Here is a 15,682-nt window from a genome sequence, read left to right as displayed (position 1 = left end):
AAGAGGCTCCAAGTTGGGGGCTGTATGACTTTCTTTTCTTTTTTTTTTTCCCATTTAGATTAGACTTTAATTAGCCCGGGGATAGGCCCTAATTTTGGTGCTGGGCCTGGGGGAGGGGTTTTTTTCTTCATAAGGAAGGGTAGATCCTTAGGCTCTCCTCCTTGTCATGCTCTTTCACAGCTATTGAAGCATGTAAGAAGCAGCAGACTTCAGGTTCACTTTCTTTTGTTTGATTGTGTTCTGCTATTGTATTCTATATTCTTTGCCTTTCTGCTGTGTCTGACAAGGGCAGTTCTTGCAGACCTAAGGCTGTGAAAATGACTTCTGTAAAGATTTTTACATGTTGTAAATACCATGTTAAATTACCTCTGGGACAGTCGGATGCAAATGTATTTTGCGCAGCCTTAGGATCATGTGCCATGTACGCCAGTAGGCTCTGGTACCAATGTGACTAAACTAGCCTGTGCAAAATCTCTTGCCAGTGCAATTGCTAAGATTGCTCAGTTGACCCTCTCTCATGAGCAGTCCTTCCCAGGTTCTCTTGGCTTCAGTTGTAGATTTTTGTGGACATGTGTCACCTTTGGTCATGCCTAGCCAGTGGGTCCATGGAGGCATTCCAGGAGGAGCGGTTATGGGCAAGAAGTTTTGCAACTTCTGTACTGGGATTATTCAAGGTTTCCTCCTCTTTAGAAAAGATGTTCGATTCTGCAGCTCCTCTGGTCTCTCGCAAACCTAGTAGTATGATTTCCCCATTGTGAAATTGAGTCAGGTACTGGCAGTCACCCAAGAGGAGTACAAAGTATTCAGGGTTCATATCTAGAGGATACTTCATACTTTGAAGAAGATCCTTATAGCCGACAAGGGGTAGATGATCTAATCCAGACTGTGTGCCTGGTATTGGCCATTTTGGAAATTTCTGTATTTAAAAGGAATGGAAATGAAAATGTTAACTCGGTCCACAAAGGCTTATTTCTCTCCTTGTATGTTAAACTTTTGAACCAATCCCTGAGGCCCCAGACAAAGTCCATAGGGGCTTATTTTTAGGTTGCAATGCCCCTAAAGAGACACAGGATGAACGCAAAGGGGCTGATTCATACCATCGCGGTTATGTTGATACGTGCATGACCGACAATTATGATAATGAAAACTACACTTCTTTTTTTTTTATTTGTTTGTGCGAGCATAAATGTGCAAATATCATTACCAAAGCATCACACAGTAAAATATTCTTCAGAGTCTTGACCACCTCCTATCTAGTCCTGAGCACCAAGAAATTGATTCTCAAAGATTGGTTGGGGTCCAGACAAACACTGCCACAGTGGTGGCTTAACTGAACTACCACAATGGCACTCAGGCCATAAGAGAAGCATCTCAAATTCTGCAATGGGAGAAGTTCCAACAATCTTTAGAACCTACATTTCAGGGGTGGACAGCTAGGAGTTTGACTACCTGAGCCATCCACATCCAAGTGAGTGGTCCAATAATCTCAGGGGTTTTTTTCAGGAGCTTGTATGGATATTGTGGTCCCCCAGATATAGATCTTTGACTAAATCACTAGCTTCCCAGCTATGGTCCCAGGTGCGTATCATTGACACACTGGCGTTTTCATGGCTGTTCCTGAATCCACTGTTCCTTAGGATCCTGTGGATGTTCAAACCAAAAGGGATGTGGGCATCTCTTCTTAACTCTGATTGACTGAGATGGGTCTTGTACACTGATCTGGTTGATATCTCGATCAGTCAACTTTGGTTTCTTCTACTTCAGACAGACCTTCTGTCTTAGAGTTCTGGTTTTCCTTCCTGTGGACCTTTAGAAAGGGATGCCCATTCTGTAGTAGAGGATACCTGATTCCTGTGGGATGATGACTCCCTCAACCAGGGTGGTGATTCCATGGACGTTATGTCCATGAGTTGTAGGTGAACCAGGTTTACAGGGATGCTACTTGGTCATCCCCACTTTCACCTAATTTTGCAAAGTGGTCTTTGCCCCATCCGCAGAAGCTACCTTTAGAAGTATAGTCATTTGTGAAATCCCACCTTCTTTATATCCCAACTATAGTGCAGAAAGTTTTATTTCTGTCCTTTAAATCCCTCTCTCCGTATCTGTACGGGGAAAGACTGATGCACCCAGGATTGTGGTAGTTGTAAACGGAGGAGAAGGAGACTGTGTTCTTTTTCCAGTGCCCTGCGACCTAGGGGTGAAGCATAACCCACTATCTGTGTCCCCATAAAGCCTCGGAGACAGAAATTTAACTGTGTACTAAAATCCCTTTTATTTCAGTTGTTCCTGTATGTTCTCTGATCTCTTACTTTTACATTCCTCTTGAAGGTGAAGAGTTGGTACATGCCAGGTGAAACTTGGGACAGTAAATTCTCCACCATTGCCTCCTCTTATGAGGAGTGCAGAGCTGAGTGTGTTGGACTGTACCTGTGCGTCAATGAAGAGGTGCTACGGTAAGAAAGTTAAGGTTTTGACAATCTGAAAGAAGAGATGTCTACAAAAAAAAAAATAATTTAAATTTTTACCCAACTATGCCCCTCATCCTAATTGTATGTTCTAGTGGCACAAGCAGTAAAGTTTCAGGCTTCACAACAATTTTGTGAGACATTTTATAAATGTCTTTCGTTTATGATCCTTTAGAAAAATCATATAGTGTAGGCGAGAAACTGGAGATGTTTAACAAGTAAATTGTTAGTATGAAACTTGACTGCTTCTGTGAGGACATGGAGGATCTACTTACAAAAAAATGACTAATGGAAAAATAGAATGCAAGCCTGCACATCCATAATTTAATAATACAAAACCATGCCAGCAGGCTTGGTACTATGGATTGTATGTGTAAACCTTGTCACTTTTATATTTCACTGAAACTGTTCAGTATACCTGTCACATCATAGCTCTGCAAGCAGACATTTTCAAACAACTATTTTCAATTGTTTTTGCCCTTCTATATTAAATCACTGTGCGGCAGTGCAGGAGTCAAATCCTTGGTGACACAGCTGCAGCTTCTCTGTTCTAAAAAAAAAAAAATGTTTTGTATAAATGGGAGAATTCACACATTGGGGAACAGCCAGTGATGCATCCGTAAACATAACTCACATTATATGCTTAGATTGTTTGCCTATATCAATTCTTATTTACCCACTGCCTATTTTTCATGTAGGGATGAAGATGAATCGTATTTCTCTGGCATACAATTGGGGGACACTGACAGTGGGGTATAGTAGGTGGACTTGGATCAAGGGCACTTTCAGATTTAGTGTTGAGAGGACAGCTCCTCCCCTACTATGCCCCTCCTAGAGGGGAACTATCCTTATTTTATTTTAGTGCCCTTTTGTAGTAGGGTGTGCTTTTAGGGCTCTTGCCTTGGATTTTTATCTTCATTTTTTTATTTTTTTTCTGATGGGCTCAAGGAAGCCTCCTCCATTCTGGGTACTTGAGCTGAAGTGAGTAGTCTGCAGGCTTTCCTCACCTCCGACACACTGTTGCCGTCTCCTACATTCAGTGCGCATGAGAATGCGAGCGGCTGTAACTCTCGGAGCAGCGGTAAATCTGCAGTCGGATCCCCCTTGGCATTGAGCAGTTCTGTAGTGCAGAAAATGACTCTGCCGAGGGACAAGCAGCCACAGCAAATCTCTGTTTCATCGGAGAGTACAGCTCTGGCTGCACTCGCTCAAGAATGGAAGCCGTGACCAGAGGGGACATGGTGGGACTTCTTGTTCCTCGCTGATGTTGACTAGGAAGGGGAGGCCTTTCTCCTCCTTCCCCCTTGGCGGGTTTCCTCAGCGGAAATGCCATTTTCTATACAACCTGTCTCTCTCCTGCTGTACTCCACTTGTGACCTTTTTTTTTTTTTTTTAAATCTACTTACTAGGCTTTCTACCTGTCTAGTTTGTTTTTATAATGCTTTCTACTATGTTAATCTTGTATAGTGTGAATGTACCCATCTATATCTATTTCATTTATAGTTACTATATATACACCGATCAGCCACAACATTAAAACCACTGACAAGTGAAGTGAATAACATTGATTATCTTGTTACAGTGGCACTTGTCAAGGGCAGAGATATATTAGGCAGCAAGTGAACAGTCTGTTCTGTACCAGCGGCTGTGGAAGAACCGGCTTGGCTTAAGTCTCTGACTATGTCCTCTGCCGAATTCACTTGGGTATTGTCTAAGAGAGAAGTAGGTTACCCTTCTCTTTCTTTTACTGCACCACACATTCTACCTTTGCAGCCGGTACCGTCCACTAGTGGGATGTCCAGGCGAAGGCTAGTTTGACATTGTCTCTTGCGGAGTCTGCCCAGGGTCTTGTTAGGGTATCTTTTTCTTTGGATCACTTCCTTCGCTCCCCTCATAGGATGACAAGTAAACTTCATGTATCAGAGACGATTCAGACAATTGTTTCGAATTTTGACCTCCCTTCTGTGATGATACCGGGTTTAATGTAACCTCTTTGCCACTCACCTGGCCTACCAGGTACCTATCCAATGTTCAAAATCACCCAGGCAAATATTCGAAATTAAAATAAATAAGTTGGTTGTACCAAACAGCATTAAACATATTTTAAATAACCTGCAACAAATAACACTACAGTCTGGCACCAATAACATACAGGGTATAATGGAAACACCATACCGCCACTCTCAGGAAGGTTACCAGCAAGTCAGTGGCCCTGAGTTGCTGTCACTACGGTTTTGGCAGACACACAGGTCCTCAAGACCTGGAGAGGTAGATCAGGGCAAAGGCAGTAATCCAGGAACCAATTGTCCCTTTCCTGTCAGTGCAGAGATCTGGATCTCAACGCCAGCCTGACGTCCGCTATCGCTGGGTAGTGATTGCCAATTATTTAAAGGCAGAAATGACCTTTTCAGGAGTTTCAGGACCTTGCCTGATTGGTCCTTTTTATGTGTTTTAACTTTTCAGATTGAAGATGATTTGCTCTAGATACAATTAGGGACAGGTATTATTCTGTGGCAGGATTCATTTAAAACAAGTAAGGTTACAATCCAGAGACCTTACATTTAACATTCATACAGGACTCGTGGACAATAATCCTTTTACCTAAGCTGAAACAATGGACTAGTCTGCAAGATAAGAAAAACCATGCTGGCAGATGTTTAACTACTTACATATAGAATATATACTAATTTAAATATGACTGACAAATATGGGGAACAGAGGGCTAGAAAAAGTATGTTTTATAGTCCACTTGTGATAAATTGGGTGCAGACTGGTTGAGGTGATATTAATACCTCGTTCACCACTTAGGAAGTCTCACAAGGAGGGTTCTTATGGCAGTGAGAATTCCTCTACTGCTCACAGCGTGGATGACTTGGTTTGGGGATTTGGCAAGCTTGAGGTTTCATACTCTGCTGGAGTCTCCCTTTTTAAACAGCAGAAGAAACAGGTGGTCTGTTTCCCTCCGTCTCCTCAGTTTATAGAGTTGGTTTCGGAAGCTTGGCAGAAGCCTGACCAGAATTTTTACATGCTGGAAAAATTTTAAGGAGTGTGAAACGAGAGAATTGCCCACTTAACCAGAACCACCACTAACCGTTTGCAGGGGGTGTTTCACTTCGGGCGTTACTGATAAAAAGAAATAAATATAAAAAATTAGATTTTTCTGGTTTGCTCAGTTTATGTGGTGGCTGGCAGCCTGTTTAGGCCAGGTATGTTTACTTCCTGGGTGAAGAAGGCTATTCAGATGCCCCTCCATCTGGGAGGGACATCTGTGTTGTCTTCACTTTGTAGTCCACGAGGCACATTATCAGTTCCAGGCTTTGGCCTAGCTACCACCCCACAGGATTTCACAAATGTTATGACCGTCATGGCAGGTCTTCTGCATTCTCATGGTGTCACTGTTCCTTATCAAGACAACCTGTTCATTTAAGGCTCCATCACATTCTGTTCTTCTAAAACACCTTCAGCTGACAACAACATTTCTTGAAGCACATGGCTGGATCCTCAACCTATTCAAGTCTGCCTTAATTCCCGCATAAAGGATGTGGTTTTTTTTGGCCTCTACTTCAACACTGTGTTAGCGGGTGTTTCTTCCGGAGGACAAGGTTCTAACGATTGCATCACAGACCAGGCCTCTCCTGGCAAGGCAGTAGGTGTTCCATCTCTGCTGCATTAAGCTGTTTGGGACCATAATATCCGTGTTTGAAGCAGTACCCTTAGCCTAGGTTCATTTTTGGACACTCCAGAGGGAGCTTCTCTTAAAGTGGTCCAAATCCTCCCTTCATCTGATTCTAGCAGTTTAGTAAAGTTTTCCTCAACCATTCTTCAGTCCCTCATGTGGTTGACTACGTTGTATGTCGCCAAGGGTCGGCTCTTTCAGTCATGAAAGTGGACTTGGTTACAACGAATGCATTTCTGTCCGGATGGGGTGTGGTTGTTGGTGCTCTCTGGTTCCAGGGCCTCTGATATTCCCAGGAGGCCCTTAAACCAGATGCTGCCCATCACAGTGCTGGAACTCAGGGCGATTTGTATAGACTCAAGGGATTCTGACTGTCATGCCTTTCGAAAGTCCAGTCGGACAATGCAACAGCCTACCTGAACCATCAGGAGGGAAACCCACAGCACCATGGCCATGTCCTGTGATATCGTCCATTTTTATCCTGGGAGTGGCGAACTGGGAGGCCAATTGCCTGAGCCGCAACAGTCCATCCGTGAGTTTTTGCCTTTCTGGTTAATCATTGGGGTCAGCTGGAGATAGATCTCATGGCATCCTGTATGAACTTCAAGGTCCCTCTTTTCTGTGAGAAGTCCAGGGATCCTGCTGCAATGTACATCGATGCCATGATTGTGTGGCAGTTTCGTTTGGTGTACTTGTTTCCTCCGATTCCCATGCTCCCACGTAGAAGTAGTTGCCATTCTGGTGGATGCGGATTGGCCGCGCCTGGTGTGGTACTCTGACACCTTCCGGATGGCCATAGGCCCACACTTCAGGTTTTCTCTTCGTCCGGGATCTAACGTGGTCTCATGTTTTTCACTTTAAACCAGGGTCGTTTTAACATTTTATCCTGTCTCATTCTTCTGATGGGTCTTTGCTGCTTCTGGGTGTGGTCAGGGATCTCGGGTGTCATATGGACCATACTACTTTGATTCGTAAGACTACCAATTTGTGTGCATTGTACAGTACAAACAAGTGTGGTTGGCCGGCCTCTAGACTGTCTCTTGCTCATTGGATCAGTTAGACTATTAATTTGGCTTATGCTCAGTCGGCTAGGCCAGCACGTCACTGTGCTTCGACCGAACAGTTATGCTGGGCTGCTACATGGTCTTATTTTCACATCTTCTCCAAATTCTAGAAGTTGCAGGGCTTTGAAGCACTCCCTCACTTATGGGTACCTTTGGAATGTCCCCATTGTTGCAGTGTTCACCCAATGTTATGTTATGCCAGAGAAAAGAGGATTTATTTTTTTTTAATCACTGTAAAATCTAATTTTTCTTAGTCCACTGGGGTCGTTGTGCTCCCTCCGTTTGCTCTGATTGTTTGCTTGTTGCCCGTTTCCTGTTTTGTTGTTTATTGTAATAACAAAGTCCAGAACTGAGGATAGTTCCCTCTAGGGGGGACATAGTAGTAGGGGAGAGCTGACCTCTCAACACTTTAAGATCAGGGTAAGAATTTTTTAAGTTAATTTATATTCATGCTTGCATTAAAAATAAATTATTGCAGTTTGGATAGTGGGTTGGCTTTAATAGTAATCTCTTTCATACCACCTGCAGGATATTTGGCCATGAATCTGAGGCCGCACAGGATGTTCTATATGTAAATTGGCTGAACATGGTCCGGGCAGGATTAATGGGGCTGGAGTTTTATACTCCAGAGACTGGCCGCTGGAGGCAGGTTTGTATTAACATTGTTACGGAATACAGAAGACACCAAAAAATGCATATTGTATGTAAAAGTTTACACATTGTAATTCCTTCAATCACAAACATCTACATAAGCCTATCACATGATATTCTCCACCACTATTTTAGCTGACTAGCTGCTAGAAATGATGCTTGGCCTGAATTTGCTTACAAGAATTGCAGGCTTTCTCCTTTTGTGTGGGGTAGCTAAATAAATATACATAACTCTTGAGTAAGAAATCTGCATATAAATAAGTTTTTAAGCACTTTAATATAAGCCCTGACATTTGTCAAACAAGGGAAAATGGGCATAGTATTAACCTACTTTACCTCTTACACAGGCTCACATGCAGGCTCGTTTTGTCATTCTCCGAGTCCTCCTAGAGGCTGAAGAAAACTTTGTCACTGTCACACAAAAAGTTGGGACTGACGGACGTCCTGATGCACAGGTGACACTAGACAGGAACAAGATTATGAGTGTGGGTCGACCAGCAATCCAGCGCTTTTTGCAGCGTTTGCAGGTATTTTTAATAAGGATTATAGTACCAGTGGATCTTTGTATGATCTCTGCCTTCAACTAATTGTTCTCCTATTTTGAAGCATTAGTCCATCCCTTTCCTACATTGATATTTCTGTTTCCACAGGTATATAAATCCACAGCAGATGTGGAAAGGGCTCGTGAGATGTATGAAGGATACTCTAAAGTCACAGACTCTGAACCATATAAGTTTCTCACCCTGCGTGACATTGTGATACTGAGAAAAGAGGAACGCAAATCGTTTGTACAGATAAATACACAAGTGACAGGTGAGCAATCCTATGACAGCATATACATAGAGCACTTGGGATAACAAGAGGTCAGTGTTAGCCTAAAAAATAGAATGAGATAAAGGTCAAGACTGATGCATTTAGATCTGTTTGGTATGTAACAATGTTATATGTACAGTGCTACATATCCTTTCAGAGAGGAAGAGACTCTGAAATGTAGATTTTTGCTAGTTGGTTGGTTTATTTTATTTATTTTATTTTTTTTGTACATTTTCTAGAGCATGTCATGTGCCATTTCCTTAGGCCCCATACTCTATTTACTACCTGTTTTGTAAGCTACATCTAGAAGAGCATCCAAATTTCTTCAACCCCTCTTCAGACTATTGCAGCATCCCTTGCTTACAGGGGACCATTTCCCCTGCTGCATTCCTCTGTACCTGATAATAGTGGTATGCTGGGACAGCTGCTCAGACTCTTTTTCCTGCCTTGTTTCAGACATTGGACTCTGTTTTGATATCTGCCTTCCTACACCTAATCCTTGTTTCTGTGCCTGCACTTTCTCGTATACTCCTCCACTCTGGTTTGAGACCTTGTAAGCAGCTACAATCGAACTCCTTGGTCATCTGTACAACATCCAGGTTCTAGAAGCATTGAGAGACAGCCTGCAGGTGTTTACTTTGCCATTAAATCACCTGATAATTCTCTATTAATTACTGGAGCATTAGGCCTCAATTTCCTATCTGTGAGCATTAGTACATCCCTCATCATGCCAAGAATTAGATACACCTTCTTTTGATAGTAGCTCACTTCCTTCAATGTCCTCCGTTAGACACTCATGTTGCAGGTTGTTACTAAGTGGTATTATCTCCAGAGAGCTTTTTCCTCTGTTAACTCTTCCCTACACATTGGTGTCTATGACCGTTGTCATCTGTCAACGCTTTATCTGCCTTAGATTTAAGATTTACTTCTGATTCACAGAAACTGCAATCACAGACGAAAAAAAACCAAGGTCAGACCATGCCCCACTTCCTAAGATATTGAGGAAGAGTTTCATTCGATTAGTGATATATTCTCTATTGAGGCCACTATTTCACAAACCCTTCTTCAGAGGTTGAGGATACCTCTGCCTCATCCACCACTCCAGGAAATGTGAGGATTGTTGTAAGAAGATGCTGTAGCACCTTAAAATGAAGGTTCAAGCCCCCCCCTTTCTCCCTCACAAATGTTGCTATGGGAAGAATGTAATATTTGGGAAAAGTACCTTCCAATCTGCTGTCAAACATTCCTGTACTGATTTCAATAGTTGTCAATAAACCTTTCGTAGTCTTCCAGGCCCTTCTATTCCTTTCAGAACCAAGCAGTATTCTCCAACCAAAGCCACAATTACAGTTCTGGGAGCCTAAACATAAATTTCAGAAGAGGTCTCGGGATACCAGTGAATACTCCCAATTAACTTTAATTCCCCCCCAAGAATGTCAGTGGGTCAGGGCAGACAGTCTTTTTTTTTTTTTTGTTTCCATGGGAATGGCTCCATTACATCAAAGTTCCCTTTGTGTTCAATGTAGTACTGTGAGATTTCCAAATTTCCTTTCAATTATGACCCACATCCCCAAGAAGATTTGTGTTTTGGTCAGCCGGAACCCCCTAAGAGCCCAGGCTTTTCATCACTACTTACAGGAATTCCTAAAACAACTCATTGCACCAGTTACCCTGTAAAGAATTTGAGGAAATACTATTCATATGTTTTTGTGATCAAGAAGAAGAATGGAAGATATCACCTAGTTGTCATCCTGAGCTCTGTTTCCTCATGCAATCCAACATTAAGTCACTCTGGTCTGCTAATCATTCCAGGAGGGTATCTTCACAGATCTGGACAGTCTTCACAATAAAAGCAAGTCTCCGAGATTGGAGAGTGATGATTCATAAGCTGACCTGTTTCAGCAGTAGTCTCATTTTCCCATAAACATTCTGAAGCCATTATGAGCAGTACTGCTGTCTCTTAGTGAAAAATCACTTTCAATCTTTATTTGGATCTCAACTTTGGAAAACGAAGTATACTAAGTTGTGAAAACTCCACTGAAGGCAAGAAATTGTTTACTATTATGGACCATGACCGCATCTGGAGAACATTCCTATAGTGGTGACAGTTACCAGTTTTCCTTACAATCTTATGATGCAATCCTCAGTTTTCTGCAAGAAGGACAGATATTGGCCTTCTAGCTTGTCCTTTTGATGCTGCAACTCCTCTATCACTTGAGTCTTGCGCAATCTGAAATTCACTCCTGGCTATCTGCTCAGTGCATAAGGTTTCAGAATTAAGACCCTTGTCCTGCAAGGCACAGTTTTTAATATTCCATGTAATATCTACTTTTTTCCCAAAATGATTATGGACTTGTTTCACGTTTGTCCTGCCATAGTTTTGTCCACACTCATTTAATGAATGAGAGAAGTTGTTCCATACCTTGGACCCAGTACGGGCTCTCCACTACTCTCTCACATACAGCTTCTTTCCGATCCTCAAAAGCTGTCCTCATGAATTACATGTTTTGTAGAGGGCTATGACATGTACTCTAGCAACCTTTTCTCACCCTCGGCACACCTAAGCCCTTCCCAGAATTCTGCGGCACACCAAAAGCAAAAATATACAATAAAAAAGCAGGAATTGCCGCTTGCGGGAACGTCACACGTACGTGATGCATTCGTAAGTGCCACCCCTGTAACAATAATAATGAAAATGAAATCTTTATTTCACTAAAATATTTTACAAAGAAAAAAAATGGTAAAATTATTTCCTCAAGGCAACGTCTTCCAGTTAACCATAGTGTGACTCATGTACTGCCATAAATCTTGTGCTTCTTCTCCTGTTGGAGGCATTGCTCTGCAGCAACATCTCGTGGCACACTGGTTGAGGAGCACTGTTCTAGAGGGCTCAGTCAACTTTGGGGGTTTTCACCGCTTAGGAACTGTTCACTATGGCATCAGCGAAATAGATGTCAGGTAGTCATGTGGTCATCTCTCCTCCTCTTTGTGTTTATGGTTTATTTTAACCTTTTATTAATTTTCTCACCCTCTTTGTTCTTTGACTTTTGGGACGTTCACAAAAGTATTCACTGAAAGAGAACCATTCCAAAAGAGGATTTTGTTTAGGTGTCGCCAAGAAAAGGATTTAACATAATGTCAATACAGGAAGTACCCATCAGTTTCTTTATCTTTGACTTGTAGTTTTTCTTTTTATTTCAATAGATTTTTGTGATTTACCTGACTCTAAGTCCTGGCTTTGTTAATTAAAACTGAGAGTCAAAATACATACAGCGCAAAACACTTACCAACAGCTGAGAAGAGTTCCTAGTAATACAGGTTTCCACTTTGTGAGGTGAAGGGCTTGGAGAGCAGTCTTACGGATCCACACATAAATTGGAATCTACTGGCTAATGCGTTTCCTCTGCTGACATGCAGACTTTCTCAATGGATTGCTTGAGAGAGTCTGAATTTCTGTGCTGATATTGTGTGGGAAAAACACTACCCCATTTACAGCTGCAGTAAGGCTTTGTGAGAGAGCGTGTTTTACACATTTTTGCCACTTCCTAGTGCCTGATTAGAGGTTTACTATATAATCAAAACTGAGGACAACTTAATGTAGTGATGGTGCTACTACTGCTCAACAACCTATAGCTGTGGCTCATGTATGGTTAAGGGGACTAAAGTGTGTTGCCACTGAAAAAGAAAAAGGTGTCATCCTTGGTTTGAAGAGGAAGCAGTCTGGCAACTGACAGAGAATTAGCCAGGCATAGTGGGGAATAGATTTCTACAGGAGAGGCCCTCAGAGTCTTCCTTGCAGGGTAAACATAACTTAGGGCTTCTTCCTGTAGTGTTTGCTACATATAGGGCAGGAGGGAGGGAGGGCTTTTGGGACAAAATCCTCAGGGGACTATAGTTTCAATTAAACATTTATCGGACATAAGAGAGCTTGGCAAAACTAAATTATTTTCACATTAAGCAGATTTTCGGTAGAACTCTCCCTTTTTTTTTTATAACTTAAAAGGTTTTTATTAAGTTTTTAGTAAAATAATATGTAACCAACATGGCCGTTACAAAGAACTCTCCTTTTTAAGGGGCAGTTCTAACATAACCCCAAAACCAGATCTGTAAAACTTTTTAAATGTGGTTTGCTGCATGCACATTCTAAATGCTTGACATATACATTTTAAAAATTCTCTGTTTTATGAAAGAGCACAACTTGGGAAAGCTGAGGGCACATTAATAGTCTGGCAGGACACATCTGATAACTTGGTTGGCCAGCCATAATGTAGACTAAGGTATTGAAAGCACAGAATAGCCACCAACCATGTCCAAGAATAACAATAGATGTAACTGAAGTAATACACTTTTGCTGTTATTGGGACTATGACCGCCCCCAAAAAAATTTAGATATAGTTTTGTGCTATTCCTTTGTACAGGCTATGCGCAAACTTTGGGTGGTATATCTGACACCTCTTTGCCTGATCTGTTATATTTTTATCCTTCCTGGACACACCCACAGTGGTGTAATACCATGCTTCAAAGATGTCACACACCATTGCAGCTGGTCCATGCCCCAAGTTGTTGTATTGCCAGAGGATTATCACATAGGATAATGGTGAGCTATGTGAACAGACTTACTAGTATCATTATAGAAACTAAGTTAGAATGTTATTAATATATCCCTTAGTATTTACAGTAGATCAGTACAAATTGACGTGTGTGTTAACCCTAATCCTGTTTTTCTTCACAGGGGATAATGTGGAAGTTTTGCGTTATGACAGCAATCCCTCAGGTCTTATCCAATCTGTCCTAGAGAGATTTCCTTGCGATGAAGAGGAGCTGGAGCGGGAAATGCTGGATCTGAGCTATGCAGATGCCAACTTTTGGGGGGGGACACGACAGTAGATGAATTGCAAGAATATTAGGCAACATATTCCAGGGCCATGCTGTTGAATGGTACATAAAGCAATAGTCTGCAGATTTTCAGCATGGATTAGGGGCAATAAGCGAGATGTGCAGGTTTTAGCGTAATCATTTGCAATGGTTAAAGAGCGATGAGTTAAAGCAGAAGTGTCAAGAAGACGAGTACTGATCTGAAGAATCCCTTTCAGGATGGTGGGCAGCAAACCTTAACGATCCATGAATGTCCGCAGGAAAGTGTCCACATAGCACATTATGTTGCTTATTCCTGTGGCTCTCAAGGATGAGATGAGGTCTAAACCTGGCTGTATGGGAAAAAATTAAAAATCATTTTACCAAATCTGTCTCCAACAATTGTTAAATTCTTCTATAGAATATTTATGTATTATATCTTTGGGGAAGTAATCCTCCATAAATTGCTATGTAATTGGTAGAATGCTTTCTCGGCTTTACCATGTGGTAGATTTTAAACAAAGTATTTCTCACACATTGGAGTAAATCTGTTTTTTGTGTTTTTTGTTTGTTTTTTCAGTTTTTGAAGTACAGGGACACAGTTAGTGGATTATATTAATATTTTCCACTCTGTAAAAAGTAGAAGTGCTGGGACAATGCTGAATAGTTCTCTATTACCCTCTTGTACTTTGTTTTTTGGTGTTTTTTTTCCAATTCCACTGTTTAATTTTAAGAAAAACTTTAATGCATCTTCCAGACAATACTTGGCAGCATCTCTACTGAGATACAGCTCAGAAAAATACCCCCCTTGTCTACCACCACCACCTCCTGTCCCCAACATAATTTTTATTGCATGCCCCTTCCATCTCTGAACCTGTGAGGACCTTGATCAAGTCTATTTTTGCTTATATATGCATGTTATATTTATGCATTGTTATAACTGTTCATATATATTTTTGTAGATCTCTGGTTCCTGTATGATTGTTTATAGATGTACCATATTCTCTGGCTGTGGATGTCTGTTTCTGAAATTTACAGGGTAACCTGAAACCTGTGAGAAAATGTATTGGCAGTGGACCTTCCTATATAGAAGGACTACCATTCCTCTCCATGAGGAAGCATTCTACTCAGACCTCTTAGACAACAGGATCGAGTGGCTTTAAAAAAAATATATATACTTCTCTTCCCATGAGTTCTACAGTTAGGCCTACAGTTCTACAGTTAGGCCAGCCCTTGCCCCATGGACAGAGCAACTCCTGGAGGGGTTGTAAAATGGCATGTCTTAGAAGGAGCTGTATCTGGCATACCTGAACATAATGGAATGGACACATCCTTGTTTGGGAGGATTATCAATTCCTCTAAATTGCACTTGCATTTTCAAGTGTCCCCTTTGGACTTTCATCTGTTCTGTGGCATCTTCACCAAGTTAATGGCTTCCGTGGAGGCTCTTTATCATCAGGGGATCATGATTGTCCATTAACTGCAACATCTGGTTAACACCTGTTAAAAGAAACTAGAACTTTAATATTTTGAGTCTACCATGTAGATCTTTGAAATCTATTTTGATTTGCAACAGACCAAAGTTTTCCCTGGTGCTGTCAACTTCTATGGTTGTCTGGGGCTATGTTGTGACACAGGACAACATCTGCTTCCTCCAACTTTTAATTTCTCCTTTTCTGTCTACCCCATGCACCACCATTCGGTACTGCTTATGCCCTGGGAGAAGAAGTATATCCACCATTGTAAAGGTTATTTCTGGCACGGTGACATGGAGTCTTATGGGAAATATATAACAGTCTTTACTCTGAAAGCTACTGCACTCTATCCAAATTGCACTTCTTAGCTTGTGGAACAGATCTCTTGGATGTCTCATCCTTTTCATTCCAAGGGTTCTTGCCTTCATGGGGCAGTGTATAGATCATCTATAAGTTGGGATGTCTTCTCAGTTGCTTCTTGGAAGGTGGTTACCAAGGAACTAGCCTTCAGGGCTGGGGAGCAGTTTGCATAAGCTACCATTCTGTGAAAGAGGACATAGACTGTAGCAGAGACTACTATCCTTATTTTGCTCTGAGCATCTAGACTTTTCTTCTCAAGGGCCAAGCAGTCAGGGTCTAAAGAGTAAATGCCACTTCTGTAGTTTTCCTAAACTATTGTACCTG

The 15,682-nt window shown here is 41.6% G+C and overlaps 1 protein-coding gene across 3 annotated transcripts in view; it reads left to right on the top strand.

The window, feature by feature from the left end:
• DPP3 (dipeptidyl peptidase 3) overlaps positions 1-13,911 on the top strand; it is a 54,161-nt gene extending 40,250 nt beyond the window's left edge. For all 3 annotated transcript variants that reach the window (XM_075188659.1, XM_075188660.1, XM_075188658.1), the window contains exons 14-18: positions 2,329-2,453; positions 7,734-7,854; positions 8,204-8,383; positions 8,507-8,669; positions 13,402-13,911. In XM_075188659.1, coding sequence (XP_075044760.1) covers positions 2,329-2,453; positions 7,734-7,854; positions 8,204-8,383; positions 8,507-8,669; positions 13,402-13,556 — 744 coding nt within the window. In that variant the 3' untranslated portion in view covers positions 13,557-13,911. The remainder of the gene's footprint in view (positions 1-2,328; positions 2,454-7,733; positions 7,855-8,203; positions 8,384-8,506; positions 8,670-13,401) is intronic.
• The last annotated feature ends 1,771 nt before the right edge of the window (positions 13,912-15,682 follow it).

Source organism: Mixophyes fleayi, chromosome 10, assembly GCF_038048845.1.
Source record: "Mixophyes fleayi isolate aMixFle1 chromosome 10, aMixFle1.hap1, whole genome shotgun sequence".
NCBI classification, from domain to species: Eukaryota; Metazoa; Chordata; class Amphibia; order Anura; family Limnodynastidae; genus Mixophyes; species Mixophyes fleayi.
Note: the sequence above shows the minus strand (reverse complement) of the source record. Positions and strands in the feature narration are given on the sequence as shown.